Source organism: Xenopus tropicalis, chromosome 7, assembly GCF_000004195.4.
Source record: "Xenopus tropicalis strain Nigerian chromosome 7, UCB_Xtro_10.0, whole genome shotgun sequence".
In the NCBI taxonomy this organism is placed as follows: Eukaryota; Metazoa; Chordata; class Amphibia; order Anura; family Pipidae; genus Xenopus; species Xenopus tropicalis.
In genome coordinates this window covers 129,787,608-129,804,822 of record NC_030683.2, presented here as the reverse complement: position 1 = coordinate 129,804,822, position 17,215 = coordinate 129,787,608, and the positions used below count along the sequence as shown (strand labels likewise).

General features: G+C 47.8%; 2 protein-coding genes across 2 annotated transcripts; one reads left to right on the top strand and one right to left on the bottom strand.

Annotated features, from left to right (window-relative positions):
• Positions 1–74: 74 nt before the first annotated feature.
• On the top strand, positions 75–16,234 carry ubxn10 (UBX domain protein 10). Its single transcript, XM_012967606.3, has 2 exons — positions 75–1,417; positions 14,939–16,234. The coding sequence occupies exon 2, from the start codon at positions 14,954–14,956 to the stop codon at positions 15,710–15,712; it is 759 nt and encodes a 252-aa protein (XP_012823060.1). The 5' UTR covers positions 75–1,417; positions 14,939–14,953; the 3' UTR covers positions 15,713–16,234.
• pla2g2d (phospholipase A2 group IID) lies at positions 2,198–8,802 on the bottom strand. Its single transcript, XM_031906459.1, has 5 exons — positions 8,734–8,802; positions 6,711–6,765; positions 3,768–3,912; positions 2,768–2,874; positions 2,198–2,549 (listed from the first exon to the last, which is right to left on the bottom strand). Exons 2-5 carry the CDS (start codon positions 6,751–6,753, stop codon positions 2,401–2,403), a joined length of 444 nt encoding a protein of 147 aa, XP_031762319.1. The 5' UTR covers positions 6,754–6,765; positions 8,734–8,802; the 3' UTR covers positions 2,198–2,400.
• Positions 16,235–17,215: the final 981 nt, after the last annotated feature.

Below are 17,215 nucleotides of genomic sequence, written 5' to 3'. Positions count from 1 at the left end.
TGAGCCTCCAGTAACAGAAGGGATAACCTTCCCAACCGCCTTCTGCGAAAGTCTCATGTAGAGACGAGCGTAACTCTAGGGGCCCTAGGAGAGAATCCAGCGCTGATTAATAGCTGCCTATTGGCCCTTTCTAACGCCCACACAACTGATGTCTGGCTAAAAATCAGCCAATAGCTATTGGGCTATAGGAGTGTTGATGCGGCCCCCTCCCTAAAGCCTCCCATTACAATCTTATTGTTGATCCATTGGGTCCACTTATTGGATCTTCCCGATTTGGCTCGGCACATTTGTGCACCATTCAGGTAAGGATCGACTCGTTTGGCATATGGTTTGGATCTCAAGCTGACCATACACGGTAAGAGCGGATCTCTTCCCCCCCCCCCGATATGCCCACCTAAGATGCCCAATGTTGGTTTACAATGATGGGAATAGGAGTAGATGGTCCTCGATGGGAAAATCAAACTTGCCCGATTTTCAGTCAGATATCGGTTATATCAACATAGGCAAATATATGTATGTTGCCCCATGTAAGAATATACCCCCTGTACTACTGTCTCTGGGCCGGCGGACTACCAGGGAAAAACCCGGTTGTCCCCGCTGGCCCACACTCCCTCTCCCGATGCGCCTAAGGTAAGAATGAAGGTTGCTCGCTAAGGGGAGGGGGTTGGCTGGGTGGCAGGGGCCCCTGGGGTAGAGGGAGAAGTCTCCAGAGTAACCCCTTGCTTTAGGCAAATCAGATGGATTTGGTAGCCCATATGGCTAATCTCCTAGAAAGCACTTAATACTTTTAAAAATTGGCAGCATTAATGCCCCCTGTATTGCCACCCCCATTGCCACCACAAGCCCCGCCTTTCCGCCACTCTCTGTATAAATTAGCATTGCTGGTGCTCACCAGCATGGAGACCTCAGACTGTCTGGGGCAGTCTCTTTCATTCCGACAGTGTCACTCTCGCTGGAGGCTGAAAATAATTCCCTCTGTTGGCGGATACGGCTAAAGCCCCCCGAGGAATTAAAGGTCAGGGCTCAGCAAGGAAATACATGTTAAATCAAAGGCAAAGCTAAAAGCGGTTTGTTCCACATTGGGAAGAGGGGGGTAATCGGAGGATTTGCTCGGAGATATAAAGTCCCTCGGGGGATGAAGAGAAATCTCCCTGCAGCAAAATGAATTTATTTACAATTCAATATTATAAGCGCAGTTCCTTTCTGTGCAGCTAGGGGGAGACCTGATTTAGCAAAGCTCCATATGTTTCACTGATGGTTCCTACCAATATGATACCAAACATTCTCTTCTTTTCCAGCGCTGAGAAGCTTTGCCCCAGTCATTCAGGGGTTAAAGATTTGGATGGTTCTGTCATTGAGCTCTAACCCCCAATTGGGAGTTCAAGCGCATCAGGTGGAGGCAGACGTGTGTAGCAAGGCAAGTGATGTACTACACATATACATGTTCTATCTTGTGTCATGCAGCCATCAAACTACAACTCCCATCATTCCCTGACAACCTTTGGCTGGAACATGCCATTGCCGGATATAATTAGTTTGCCCTTTGCTGCTCTGTGGCATCTCGTTCAGGATTCCCATTAACTCCCTGACACTGCTGGTAACCTTGGCAACTCCTTATTCTCAGGCCCCCTCGCCTCCCCTCGTATCCAATCCCTGAGATCAAACAAGATCTGCAGGATTTGCTGGGGTTCCATTCTCTCTCCTACTGTAACCCCTTAACTGGTGTCTGGGATTATCCCCCTGTATCCAGACATTGTCACGTGACACATATACTCGCTACAGGTACTGTTCTGCAGCCCCCCTTAAGGACCTCTGAAGGCATAATATACCCCCTATTATAAACTATAAGGATATTAGCAGGGATAATGTACCCCCTACTGTAAATGATAAGGATATTAGCAGTCACTGAGGGGTTCTGTGCCCCCCATATAAAGGCACAAGGCAGCAGGCTGAGTTATACAGGGAACTCTGAGTATCACTCATGTATTATAAGGGATAATGTACCCCCTACTGTAAATGATAAGGATATTAGCAGTCACTGAGGGGTTCTGTGCCCCCCATATAAAGGCACAAGGCTGCAGGCTGAGTTATACAGGGAACTCTGAGTATCACTCATGTATTATAAGGGATAATGTACCCCCTACTGTAAATGATAAGGATATTAGGGCTGTGCTTTGTAACCTTAATCCCTACTGACTTGAATTAACAAATGATTTCCTTTATTGAGCAGATGACTTTTCCTTAATTACAAAGTACAAACACAGAACAAGCAAGCAAGTGTCCCACAATAAAATTACGGCGGGCAGCACTAACACTCGGGGGCGGGCAGCACTAACACTCGGGGGCGGGCAGCACTAACACTCGGGGGCGGGCAGCACTAACACTCGGGGGCGGGCAGCACTAACACTCGGGGGCGGTTCCCACACACTTGTGTCTCCCATACACTCTGTACTGCCAGCCGTATTTATCATTGTGTTGCTTAAAGCAGAGCGCCGCCTCCCGGTCGCACTCACAGGCCTGCTGGGCGCACTCACTGTTCTCTGTAGAATCTGTTGGAAACAAAAAGACATTGTATAGAGAACATGATATGTATTAGTTACTGTCACAGCACTGGCTGGTCATGGGGCCCAGCATGCATTGCAGTTGGAGCACCCATGAAATAGCCAGGCTTAAGCAAGCGTCAGGCCTACTGGCCATATACGATGAGCTGCACTGTAATCACCAGCTGAGTGTAAGCTCTGTGCTCTAGAGTCAAATGATTACTTACTGCAGGTCACAGTTCCATTCACGAAGTGGAAGTCGTAACGTTTCCATTTAGGGTTACACCCCATGTTGGCCGTTCGGCCAAAGCAGCAGTCGTGTACATGGCAGCACCTACAGGGAGGGACGGGGTGTCATTCTGTCAATAAATGCCTGTACATGGGTGGGGGAGACAGCACAGAGATAGAGAGGGGGTGGGGCTGTGGCAGAGGGGGTATTGGGTATGGGGCAGGGCCACCATCAGTAACAAGGGCTACTGCAGTCAGGGGCCCTATGATGGAGGGGGGCCCAACATGGTAAAAAGTGATTTAGGTCTTTAGAAAGGGGCAGGAGTGGGCAGGGTGTGGGTGGGCCATGGGTGGAGTTTGGGGAATTATTGGGATGTGGATAGGGCAAAACCCTGCACTGGAGAGAGCAGGTGAAGGTAAGAATTTGACTAGTGAGGAGGCAGAGAGGGTCATGGATGTGGGGAAGGGGTGGGAGGAGACGGGGGTGGATGTGAGGAAGGGGTGGGAGGAGACGGGGGTGGATGTGAGGAAGGGGTGGGAGGAGACGGGGGTGGATCTGAGGAAGGGGTGGGAGGAGACGGGGGTGGATGCGAGGAAGGGGTGGGAGGAGACGGGGGTGGATCCGAGGAAGGGGTGGGAGGAGACGGGGGTGGATCCGAGGAAGGGGTGGGAGGAGACGGGGGTGGATCCGAGGAAGGGGTGGGAGGAGACGGGGGTGGATCCGAGGAAGGGGTGGGAGGAGACTGGATATAATGGGTATATACTTCAGGGTCTTTCAGCCCAAAGCTGTCCAAGTGGTAGCTGAACTACAACAGGGGACGAATGGGACTTGCAGTAAAACAACCAATGGAAGGGCTGCAAATTGGACATCCCTCTCCCTGCTCCCCATCCCCCCCCACTCCCTGCTCCCCATCCCCATCCCCATCCCCAAATGCAGGTTCTGACTCCCCTGCTGACAGTATAAGAGAACCAAGCTGGACAACTGCTGGCTCCACTCACCAATCAATTTCATCTGTAGGGGGGCCCTGCCCTCCGAACCCACAGTGACAGCCATAGAAAGCATAACTTCGTATTGGTGCTCTCCTTGTGACCAATAGGATCATGTGTCCGAATTCCAACAGGCTTCCTTGGGTCCCTATAAGAACTGCAGGAAATGAAATACAGTGAATATACAGAGAAGGAATGTTCTGGGCACACAATAAGCTGTACCCCCATACTGTAATGTCTAAGGGAAACACTATGGCACCTCCTACCCATATGTATAAATACAAATATACAGAGAAGGAATGTTCTGGGCACACAATAAGCTGTACCCCCATACTGTACTGTCTAAGGGAAACCCTATGGCACCCCCTACCCATATGTATAAATACAAATATACAGAGAAGGAATGTTCTGGGCACACAATAAGCTGTACCCCCATACTGTACTGTCTAAGGGAAACACTATGGCACCCCCTACCCATATGTATAAATACAAATATACAGAGAGGGAATGTTCTGGGCACACAATAAGCTGTACCCCCATACTGTACTGTCTAAGGGAAACACTATGGCACCCCCTACCCATATGTATAAATACAAATATACAGAGAAGGAATGTTCTGGGCACACAATAAGCTGTACCCCCCATACTGTACTGTCTAAGGGAAACACTATGGCACCCCCTACCCATATGTATAAATACAAATATACAGAGAAGGAATGTTCTGGGCACACAATAAGCTGTACCCCCATACTGTACTGTCTAAGGGAAACACTATGGCACCTCCTACCCATATGTATAAATACAAATATACAGAGAAGGAATGTTCTGGGCACACAATAAGCTGTACCCCCATACTGTACTGTCTAAGGCAGGGGTGTCGAACTCAATCAGAGAAGGGGCCAAAATCTAAAATCCAGCCTAAATCGCGGGCTGAATGGTTTACTGAACAGTCATAAACTGACAACGTTAACCAGAAATGTGAATTTAAAATGAGTGAGTACCCCTCCATAGACAGTAGCCCCCACACACAGTGCCCCCAATTGCCCCCATAGAAAGTACCCCCAATTGCCCCCATAAACAGTACCCTCCATAGACAGTAGCCCCCACACAAAGTGCCCCCAATTGCCTCATACACAGTATCCCCCATAGACAGTAGACCCCACACACAGTGCCCACATAGAAAGTACCCCCAATTGCCCCCATAAACAGTGCCCCCAATTGCCCCCATAAACAGTACCCTCCATAGACAGTAGCCCCCACACAAAGTGCCCCCAATTGCCTCATACACAGTACCCCCCATAGACAGTAGCCCCCACACAAAGTGCCCCCAATTGCCTCATACACAGTACCCCCCATAGACAGTAGCCCCCACACAAAGTGCCCCCAATTGCCTCATACACAGTACCCCCCATAGACAGTAGCCAGCCCGCACACACAGAGCCCCCACAGAAAGTACCCCCAACAGACCTGTGATGTCGGCGGCTCCTTCTGTCTTATGCTGCGGCAACAGGCACTACTATAAGGTTGCGCCTCGTCGCTGACGTGTGACGTCATACACACGGGCGCAACCTTATAAAAGGGCCTGTTGCCGCAGCATAAGACAGAAGGAGCCACTGGCGAAGACTTAGGGAGCGGCGGTACTGCGCATGCGTAATAGATTGGCGCAAGATCACAAGCCTCCTATGACAGCGCAGTGCGGGCCACATTGCAAGGCCTGGCGGGCCGGATTTGGCCCGCGGGCCTTGTGTTTGACATGAGTGGTCTAAGGGAAACACTAAGGCACCCCCTACCCATATGTATAAATACACATATACAGAGAAGGAATGCTCTGGGCACACAATAAGCTGTACCCCCATACTGTACTGTCTAAGGGAAACACTATGGCACCCCCTACCCATATGTATAAATACACATATACAGAGAGGGAATGTTCTGGGCACACAATAAGCTGTACCCCCATACTGTACTGTCTAAGGGAAACACTATGGCACCCCCTACCCATATGTATAAATACAAATATACAGAGAAGGAATGTTCTGGGCACACAATAAGCTGTACCCCCATACTGTACTGTCTAAGGGAAACACTATGGCACCCCTACCCATATGTATAAATACACATATACAGAGAAGGAATGTTCTGGGCACACAATAAGCTGTACCCCCATACTGTACTGTCTAAGGGAAACACTATGGCACCCCCTACCCATATGTATAAATACAAATATACAGAGAAGGAATGTTCTGGGCACACAATAAGCTATACCCCCATACTGTACTGTCTAAGGGAAACACTATGGCACCCCCTACCCATATGTATAAATACAAATATACAGAGAGGGAATGTTCTGGGCACACAATAAGCTGTACCCCCATACTGTACTGTCTAAGGGAAACACTATGGCACCCCCTACCCATATGTATAAATACAAATATACAGAGAAGGAATGTTCTGGGCACACAATAAGCTGTACCCCCATACTGTACTGTCTAAGGGAAACACTATGGCACCCCCTACCCATATGTATAAATACAAATATACAGAGAAGGAATGTTCTGGGCACACAATAAGCTGTACCCCCATACTGTACTGTCTAAGGGAAACACTATGGCACCCCCTACCCATATGTATAAATACAAATATACAGAGAGGGAATGTTCTGGGCACACAATAAGCTGTACCCCCATACTGTACTGTCTAAGGGAAACACTATGGCACCCCCTACCCATATGTATAAATACAAATATACAGAGAAGGAATGTTCTGGGCACACAATAAGCTGTGGTATAAGGAGAATATACTTTGTGTTCATTAGTCAGTGCCAAAATATGGGGATTTTTATCCAGTGTCCCAATCCCAGCATTGCTGAAACCTATCAATAAAAAAGATGATATTTTGCCCTGTCTTTATATAAAACACTGTATCTCACAGAAATTTCATGTTGGTGCCACTCACCTAAGCACACGGAGAGGAGGAGGAGGAGAAGCCAAGCTGCCATCTGTGGCTGTAACTGGGAATGAAACCAGAAGGCACAATGAGCTGCCTGTACCTGTGAGCTTACACTTTATTTTAGCACAGGGGGGATTAAAGGGGAACTCCACGCAAAATTGTTATTTGTCTAATTAAAGAAGATGCCATTCTAACCAACTCCCCAATATCCATTCATCCCTCATTCTCACTGGGTTTATAGTTATGTGTAACTGTCACTGTGTCTGTCCCCTTCCCTGCACTGCTGGTTCTGACTCCTGATACAACTCCCCAATATCCATTCATCCCTCATTCTCACTGGGTTTATAGTTATGTGTAACTGTCACTGTGTCTGTCCCTTTCCCTTCCCTGCACTGCTGGTTCTGACTCCTGATACAACTCCCCAATACCCATTCATTCCTCATTCTCACTGGGTTTATAGTTATGTGTAACTGTCACTGTGTCTGTCCCTTTCCCTTCCCTGCACTGCTGGTTCTGACTCCTGATACAACTCCCCAATACCCATTCATTCCTCATTCTCACTGGGTTTATAGTTATGTGTAACTGTCACTGTGTCTGTCCCTTTCCCTTCTCTGCACTGCTGGTTCTGACTCCTGATACAACTCCCCAATATCCATTCATTCCTCATTCTCACTGGGTTTATAGTTATGTGTAACTGTCACTGTGTCTGTCCCTTTCCCTTCCCTGCACTGCTGGTTCTGACTCCTGATACAACTCCCCAATACCCATTCATTCCTCATTCTCACTGGGTTTATAGTTATGTGTAACTGTCACTGTGTCTGTCCCTTTCCCTTCCCTGCACTGCTGGTTCTGACTCCTGATACAACTCCCCAATATCCATTCATCCCTCATTCTCACTGGGTTTATAGTTATGTGTAACTGTCACTGTGTCTGTCCCTTTCCCTTCCCTGCACTGCTGGTTCTGACTCCTGATACAACTCCCCAATATCCATTCATCCCTCATTCTCACTGGGTTTATAGTTATGTGTAACTGTCACTGTGTCTGTCCCTTTCCCTTCCCTGCACTGCTGGTTCTGACTCCTGATACAACTCCCCAATATCCATTCATTCCTCATTCTCACTGGGTTTATAGTTATGTGTAACTGTCACTGTGTCTGTCCCTTTCCCTTCCCTGCACTGCTGGTTCTGACTCCTGATACAACTCCCCAATACCCATTCATTCCTCATTCTCACTGGGTTTATAGTTATGTGTAACTGTCACTGTGTCTGTCCCTTTCCCTTCCCTGCACTGCTGGTTCTGACTCCTGATACAACTCCCCAATATCCATTCATTCCTCATTCTCACTGGGTTTATAGTTATGTGTAACTGTCACTGTGTCTGTCCCTTTCCCTTCCCTTCCCTGCACTGCTGGTTCTGACTCCTGATACAACTCCCCAATATCCATTCATTCTCACTGGGTTTATAGTTATGTGTAACTGTCACTGTGTCTTTCCCTTTCCCTTCCCTGCACTGCTGGTTCTGACTCCTGATACAACTCCCCAATATCCATTCATTCTCACTGGGTTTATAGTTATGTGTAACTGTCACTGTGTCTGTCCCTTTCCCTTCCCTGCACTGCTGGTTCTGACTCCTGATACAACTCCCCAATATCCATTCATCCCTCATTCTCACTGGGTTTATAGTTATGTGTAACTGTCACTGTGTCTGTCCCTTTCCCTTCCCTTCCCTGCACTGCTGGTTCTGACTCCTGATACAACTCCCCAATATCCATTCATTCTCACTGGGTTTATAGTTATGTGTAACTGTCACTGTGTCTGTCCCTTCCCCTTCCCTGCACTGCTGGTTCTGACTCCTGATACAACTCCCCAATATCCATTCATTCCTCATTCTCACTGGGTTTATAGTTATTGTCTTTGTGTCTGTCCCTTTAATGTCTTCCTATTCTTTAGCTGCCTCTCTTTAAACAGGGACACTGGTTATACAGTCAGTGGCCCCAAACTAACCAACAAATCAATCAGAACCTCCTACCTGAGCTCTGGGATTTACCAGTCGGCTGCCACTGTGAGTCTTCAGCAGCTCAACTTTCTGATGCTTTAATATAATTTACATGGGTGTGGGCCTCTGTATGTCAAAACCAGAAATGTTTACTCCCTCCCTGTCCCACCCCTAATCAGGCAATTGCCCAATTCCCACGGAGAGTTTCCATATCGGTCTCAAAATTAGAAATATGAATGGGAGAAAACAATGTTGAAAAAAAATTATATTTGTATTTATACATATGGGTAAAATGTGCCATAGTTTTTTCCCTTAGACAGTACAGTATGGGGGTACAGCTTATTGTGTGCCCAGAACATTCCCTCTCTGTATATTTGTATTTATACATATGGGTAGGGGGTGCCATAGTGTTTCCCTTAGACAGTACAGTATGGGGGTACAGCTTATTGTGTGCCCAGAACATTCCCTCTCTGTATATTTGTATTTATACATATGGGTAGGGGGTGCCATAGTGTTTCCCTTAGACAGTACAGTATGGGGGTACAGCTTATTGTGTGCCCAGAGCATTCCCTCTCTGTATATTTGTATTTATACATATGGGTAGGGGGTGCCATAGTGTTTCCCTTAGACAGTACAGTATGGGGGTACAGCTTATTGCGTGCCCAGAACATTCCCTCTCTGTATATTTGTATTTATACATATGGGTAGGGGGTGCCATAGTGTTTCCCTTAGACAGTACAGTATGGGGGTACAGCTTATTGTGTGCCCAGAACATTCCCTCTCTGTATATTTGTATTTATACATATGGGTAGGGGGTGCCATAGTGTTTCCCTTAGACAGTACAGTATGGGGGTACAGCTTATTGTGTGCCCAGAACATTCCCTCTCTGTATATTTGTATTTATACATATGGGTAGGGGGTGCCATAGTGTTTCCCTTAGACAGTACAGTATGGGGGTACAGCTTATTGTGTGCCCAGAACATTCCTTCTCTGTATATTTGTATTTATACATATGGGTAGGGGGTGCCATAGTGTTTCCCTTAGACAGTACAGTATGGGGGTACAGCTTATTGTGTGCCCAGAACATTCCTTCTCTGTATATTTGTATTTATACATATGGGTAGGGGGTGCCATAGTGTTTCCCTTAGACAATACAGTATGGGGGTACAACTTATGCTTATTGTGTGCCCAGAACATTCCTTCTCTGTATATTTGTATTTATACATATGGGTAGGGGGTGCCATAGTGTTTCCCTTAGACAATACAGTATGGGGGTACAGCTTATTGTGTGCCCAGAACATTCCCTCTCTGTATATTTGTATTTATACATATGGGTAGGGGGTGCCATATTGTTTAACCTATGATTACATTTTGTGCCAGGTCTACCCATAGTAACAAATGAAATGTTTGCTTTCAGACCACTACACTGCCTGCCATGATTTCTGTAGGCTGCCCCCTGATAGGAAAATCATTTGAAATAGCCATTTTGGTTTCGGTTCCTTCTGATGTTTGAAAGAATTTCCTCAGAATGTTCCATGTTAGCATGTTGGGGGGGGGGGGGTATGAATATGAAACCAACGCTTCCACCCTGGGCAGCAGCATCGCCAGACACGGCACTAATATACCCACCATATACAAACAGGCCCCCCAAGCTGACATTTAGCTGCCTCCCCCAGTTGGGCCCACAGGGAACAGCCAGTCACGGCTCAGCTGACAGACGGACACAGTGGCTAATTTGGCCACCAAAGTTGTTTAACCTGATTTTTAATTCAGTTGCTTTTTTTGGGGGGGCAGGATGACATTTAGTTTAACTGTATCTCGTTAGGAGAATGGGAACTGCACACCGAGGTTAATTACCGCTTAATTAGGATTCTGAGCTCTGGTTCTGGAAAGATCTAGAATAACTGCATTTAAAGAGCAAAACAGTTTTAAAGGAACAGTAACACCAAAAATGAAAGTGTATAAAAGTAATTACAAAATAATGTACTGTTGCTCTGCACTGGTACAGCTGGGGTGTTTGCTACAGAAACCCTACTATAGTTTATATAAATACCCCGCTGTGTAGCCCCGGGGGCAGCCATTCCTGCACTGGTACAGCTGGGGTGTTTGCTACAGAAACCCTACTATAGTTTATATAAATACCCCGCTGTGTAGCCCCGGGGGCAGCCATTCCTGCACTGGTACAGCTGGGGTGTTTGCTACAGAAACCCTACTATAGTTTATATAAATACCCCGCTGTGTAGCCCCGGGGGCAGCCGTTCCTGCACTGGTACAGCTGGGGTGTTTGCTACAGAAACCCTACTATAGTTTATATAAATACCCCGCTGTTTAGCCCCGGGGGCAGCCATTCCTGCACTGGTACAGCTGGGGTGTTTGCTACAGAAACCCTACTATAGTATATATAAATACCCCGCTGTGTAGCCCCGGGGGCAGCCATTCCTGCACTGGTACAGCTGGGGTGTTTGCTACAGAAACCCTACTATAGTTTATATAAATACCCCGCTGTGTAGCCCGGGGGCAGCCATTCCTGCACTGGTACAGCTGGGGTGTTTGCTACAGAAACCCTACTATAGTTTATATAAATACCCCGCTGTGTAGCCCCGGGGGCAGCCATTCCTGCACTGGTACAGCTGGGGTGTTTGCTACAGAAACCCTACTATAGTTTATATAAATACCCCGCTGTGTAGCCCCGGGGGCAGCCATTCCTGCACCGGTACAGCTGGGGTGTTTGCTACAGAAACCCTACTATAGTTTATATAAATACCCCGCTGTGTAGCCCCGGGGGCAGCCATTCCTGCACCGGTACAGCTGGGATGTTTGCTACAGAAACCCTACTATAGTTTATATAAATACCCTGCTGTGTAGCCCCGGGGGCAGCCGTTCCTGCACTGGTACAGCTGGGGTGTTTGCTACAGAAACCCTACTATAGTTTATATAAATACCCCGCTGTGTAGCCCCGGGGGCAGCCATTCCTGCACTGGTACAGCTGGGGTGTTTGCTACAGAAACCCTACTATAGTTTATATAAATACCCCGCTGTGTAGCCCCGGGGGCAGCCGTTCAAGCTGGAAAAAAGGAGAAAAGGCACAGGTTACATAGCAGATAACTAGTAGATAAGCCCCATATAATGTGGGGTTGTCTGTTATCTGCTAAGTAACCTGGGCCTTTTTTCCAGCTTGAATGGCTGCCCCCGGGGCTACACAGCGGGGTATTTATATAAACTATAGTAGGGTTTCTGTAGCAAACACCCCAGCTGTACCAGTGCAGGAATGGCTGCCCCCGGGGCTACACAGCGGGGTATTTATATAAACTATAGTAGGGTTTCTGTAGCAAACACCCCAGCTGTACCAGTGCAGGAACGGCTGCCCCCGGGGCTACACAGCGGGGTATTTATATAAACTATAGTAGGGTTTCTGTAGCAAACACCCCAGCTGTACCGGTGCAGGAATGGCTGCCCCCGGGGCTACACAGCGGGGTATTTATATAAACTATAGTAGGGTTTCTGTAGCAAACACCCCAGCTGTACCGGTGCAGGAACGGCTGCCCCCGGGGCTACACAGCGGGGTATTTATATAAACTATAGTAGGGTTTCTGTAGCAAACACCCCAGCTGTACCAGTGCAGGAATGGCTGCCCCCGGGGCTACACAGCGGGGTATTTATATAAACTATAGTAGGGTTTCTGTAGCAAACACCCCAGCTGTACCAGTGCAGGAATGGCTGCCCCCGGGGCCTACACAGCGGGGTATTTATATAAACTATAGTAGGGTTTCTGTAGCAAACACCCCAGCTGTACCAGTGCAGGAATGGCTGCCCCCGGGGCTACACAGCGGGGTATTTATATAAACTATAGTAGGGTTTCTGTAGCAAACATCCCAGCTGTACCAGTGCAGGAATGGCTGCCCCCGGGGCTACACAGCGGGGTATTTATATAAACTATAGTAGGGTTTCTGTAGCAAACATCCCAGCTGTACCAGTGCAGGAATGGCTGCCCCGGGGCTACACAGCGGGGTATTTATATAAACTATAGTAGGGTTTCTGTAGCAAACACCCCAGCTGTACCAGTGCAGGAATGGCTGCCCCCGGGGCTACACAGCGGGGTATTTATATAAACTATAGTAGGGTTTCTGTAGCAAACACCCCAGCTGTACCAGTGCAGGAATGGCTGCCCCCGGGGCTACACAGCGGGGTATTTATAAAACTATAGTAGGGTTTCTGTAGCAAACACCCCAGCTGTACCAGTGCAGGAATGGCTGCCCCCGGGGCTACACAGCGGGGTATTTATATAAACTATAGTAGGGTTTCTGTAGCAAACACCCCAGCTGTACCAGTGCAGGAATGGCTGCCCCCGGGGCTACACAGCGGGGTATTTATATAGTAGCTTTTCTGTAGCAAAAACACTTTTTTTTGCAGAGCAACAGCGCATTATGTTTTAATTACTTTAAAACAATGTTGGATCTGCACAGACCGGTGAGTTGGGCAAACGAGATTCATGGAATCATGGAGTTTATGCACTTGAGGTTAACAGGTTTGCAGCATGCCATAAAGACAGAACAATGAGATTCTAGCTATCTGTATAACAGAGCATTCTGTCACAGTGGCACAGACCCTATCTGATCCCCCCATTGTAAGCAGCAGTCCTGCCCTGCTTTATGGCTGAGATTCTAGCTATCTGTATAACAGAGCATTCTGTCACAGTGGCACAGACCCTATCTGATCCCCCCCATTGTAAGCAGCAGTCCTGCCCTGCTTTATGGCTGAGATTCTAGCTATCTGTATAACAGAGCATTCTGTCACAGTGGCACAGACCCTATCTGATCCCCCCCATTGTAAGCAGCAGTCCTGCCCTGCTTTATGGCTGAGATTCTAGCTATCTGTATAACAGAGCATTCTGTCACAGTGGCACAGATCCTATCTGATCCCCCCCATTGTAAGCAGCAGTCCTGCCCTGCTTTATGGCTGAGATTCTAGCTATCTGTATAACAGAGCATTCTGTCACAGTGGCACAGATCCTATCTGATCCCCCCCCATTGTAAGCAGCAGTCCTGCCCTGCTTTATGGCTGAGATTCTAGCTATCTGTATAACAGAGCATTCTGTCACAGTGGCACAGATCCTATCTGATCCCCCCCCATTGTAAGCAGCAGTCCTGCCCTGCTTTATGGCTGAGATTCTAGCTATCTGTATAACAGAGCATTCTGTCACAGTGGCACAGATCCTATCTGATCCCCCCCCATTGTAAGCAGCAGTCCTGCCCTGCTTTATGGCTGAGATTCTAGCTATCTGTATAACAGAGCATTCTGTCACAGTGGCACAGACCCTATCTGATCCCCCCATTGTAAGCAGCAGTCCTGCCCTGCTTTATGGCTGAGATTCTAGCTATCTGTATAACAGAGCATTCTGTCACAGTGGCACAGATCCTATCTGATCCCCCCATTGTAAGCAGCAGTCCTGCCCTGCTTTATGGCTGAGATTCTAGCTATCTGTATAACAGAGCATTCTGTCACAGTGGCACAGATCCTATCTGATCCCCCCCCCCCCCCCCCCATTGTAAGCAGCAGTCCTGCCCTGCTTTATGGCTGAGATTCTAGCTATCTGTATAACAGAGCATTCTGTCACAGTGGCACAGATCCTATCTGATCCACCCCCATTGTAAGCAGCAGTCCTGCCCTGCTTTATGGCTGAGATTCTAGCTATCTGTATAACAGAGCATTCTGTCACAGTGGCACAGATCCTATCTGATCCCCCCATTGTAAGCAGCAGTCCTGCCCTGCTTTATGGCTGAGATTCTAGCTATCTGTATAACAGAGCATTCTGTCACAGTGGCACAGATCCTATCTGATCCCCCCATTGTAAGCAGCAGTCCTGCCCTGCTTTATGGCTGAGATTCTAGCTATCTGTATAACAGAGCATTCTGTCACAGTGGCACAGATCCTATCTGATCCCCCCCCCATTGTAAGCAGCAGTCCTGCCCTGCTTTATGGCTGAGATTCTAGCTATCTGTATAACAGAGCATTCTGTCACAGTGGCACAGATCCTATCTGATCCCCCCATTGTAAGCAGCAGTCCTGCCCTGCTTTATGGCTGAGATTCTAGCTATCTGTATAACAGAGCATTCTGTCACAGTGGCAGTGATTGGTTACGGGTATTTGTTTAGTATTTTGTTTGTGATATCCGTCCAGGGCAATTAAGACGGATAATAATATATGTGTTGCTAATATTGCTTGCCTGTTGTTTCTGCAGGTAATGTAAGGGGAGATGGCCTTATCCCCAACTAACATAAATATCCCCAGGAGCGGAGACCCCCTATGTAGAATGCATCTCACAAGACCTAAATCTGCCAAAGGCCGTACCCGGACCAACCCAGTGGATGCTTCCCATAGTGTCGAGGCCTATTCCAACCACGTGCCGTCTCCTTCTCCGAGGGTTCCCGCCAGCCGCCCGGCTTCTCGAATCAGCCCAGAGGATGTCCCCGAACTTCTGCATCAGATTCCGTGCCGGCCGCCGTCCTCCTCCCTCAACCGATACAAGGTGCTGCCCTCCATCAGGATGTCGGGGGCTGCCGACCAGCGGGCAGACGACGAGGAACTGGCCCAGCACACAAGCACCCTGAGGCTGGGAGGCGACTCGCAAGGACGGCAAATGAAAGCACTTTATCGCGACCAGACTCAGACTGTGCAACACAATAGGGAGGCATCCCAGGAACAGAAGCCTCAGGGCATTTTCAACCATTCTGCCCACGGGAACCTACCGGAACCCTCAGACCAACAGCCCCCTCTGCTGCTGGCCATTAGATCCCACACCGGCCAAAGGTTTGAGCGGTATTTCCGGCCCACAGACACCCTACTAACTGTCCTGGCTGCGGCCGAGGAGCAAACCGGGGTTTCCTGTAAGGACTGTAGCGTTGAGTCTATGGAGGTGCCTCGAAGGAGCTTCCCCATCCTAAGCTGGACCCTGCAGCAATGTGGCATCCCCAACAAGTCTGTTCTGTGTATCCACCAACTGGAACTGGACTGAGGAAAAGAACCCTGTCAGTACCGGGGATACTATTCATTCTACTGCAGGTCCCAAGTCGCCAGTCGGCCAGCTCTGTGCCCAGTGTTGTCATCTGTCAGCCCCTTAACTGGATCAGAACCCTGGCAGGTAGAGTTTATGGGCTCCAGCCGTAACCAATCATTTCCTTTCTCACCCCGGGGTGAGAAACACACATTTTATAATTATATATATAATATTTACTAATTGTACAGTGTATAACCTTATATTCTGCCTTAATATATTGGGCCAACTGCTGTGTATTCCAACTGATGATAGTCACTTGCTTTATGTGGACTTGGTCTGTTTAGCTCTCTGTCTGTCCTGCTAAGGTCTTATCCCACTGGGGATCTCTCCTGCCCTGATTGGATAAACCTGCCTCTATAGAGGAGAATATGCCACTATGCATACACTTAGCTGTCTGCAGAATTGTTTTATTTGTATTAAAATAGTTAGATATTCAAAAACAAAACTAGGCTAGAGGAAACTAGGCTATATATATATATATATATATATATATATATTACACATACATATATACATACACATATATATATATTTTTTTTTTTTTTTTAGGCTTTGCTTACCCTTTAAGTCACTTGCTACTAACATTGGAGAGACAGTCAGTTACAATACACAAGAGTGTAAAAAGCCAAGTAATACCAAGCTCCTGTTTGTATTCTGGTTCTGGATCCGCTGGGGCTGTAAGACAAAGTATTATGCCAAGAGTGCCAGATACTAAGTAGGAATTGCCCCCGGGGCAAAGCTTCTCTGCGACCATAACCAACCCCAATGTACTCCTTACTGGGCATGCTCAGAGCAGGGTATAGTATTAAATACACATTACTGGTGCATCCACTTACAGTTCATTCATGCATCCAATGGAAGGTGCTGCAATGCCTGTTGCTGCCCATTGGCCGATTATGCAGTTAGTCACAGCCTGATCCCGGTAGGGCTTGGCCATCTGCTTTCAGTCTGTTTCTCGGTGGTTGTTGCCAACTTTCGTAATAGGAAAAAAAAAGCAGAGTTTTGGCCGTGTTCCTGGTACCACTTGGTGCCGTTGGACTCATTTGGAGATTAATTTCCCAAATTCTACCCCCAAACATCTCAGGCTGGAGCTCGGCGACTGCTCCGGTCATTGGGTTCCGTTCAGTTGAATTGGTGCCATCGCAGGAGGTAAAAGGAAACCTGCGCCGTCGGGTCCAACACCATTATAAGCAGATGGACCTGCAGGGAGGCAGCCGCTACTGAAAGCCAGATTGGCCGGCCCTCCTGCCGGTGCCGTCTGAGCATGCCGATTTGCTGTGCCGTGTGTTCGTTTTGTGCCTGTCCTGTAATATTGCACTTCATAGTCAAATAAACACCAAATTGTATCTTTATTATAATCATGAAGTCATGTGACTCATTCCACCACCATTTTGGCAAAAGTGTGAGCTCTCTTTGGCACAACCTTAGGGTGTATTATAGGGATACAGATCAGAAGGTGAA

Excerpts from the sequence above, each read along its gene's own strand:
- pla2g2d (XM_031906459.1), bottom strand. The coding sequence starts at position 6,753 with ATGGCAGCTTGGCTTCTCCTCCTCCTCCTCTCCGTGTGCTTAG. Across the intron at positions 2,875-3,767 it reads CCTACAGATGAAATTGATTG|GTGCTGCCATGTACACGACT; the intron begins GTGAGTGGAGCC and ends CCCTCCCTGTAG. Across the intron at positions 2,550-2,767 it reads GAATGGAACTGTGACCTGCA|ATTCTACAGAGAACAGTGAG; the intron begins GTAAGTAATCAT and ends TGTTTCCAACAG.
- ubxn10 (XM_012967606.3), top strand. The coding sequence starts at position 14,954 with ATGGCCTTATCCCCAACTAACATAAATATCCCCAGGAGCGGAGACCCC.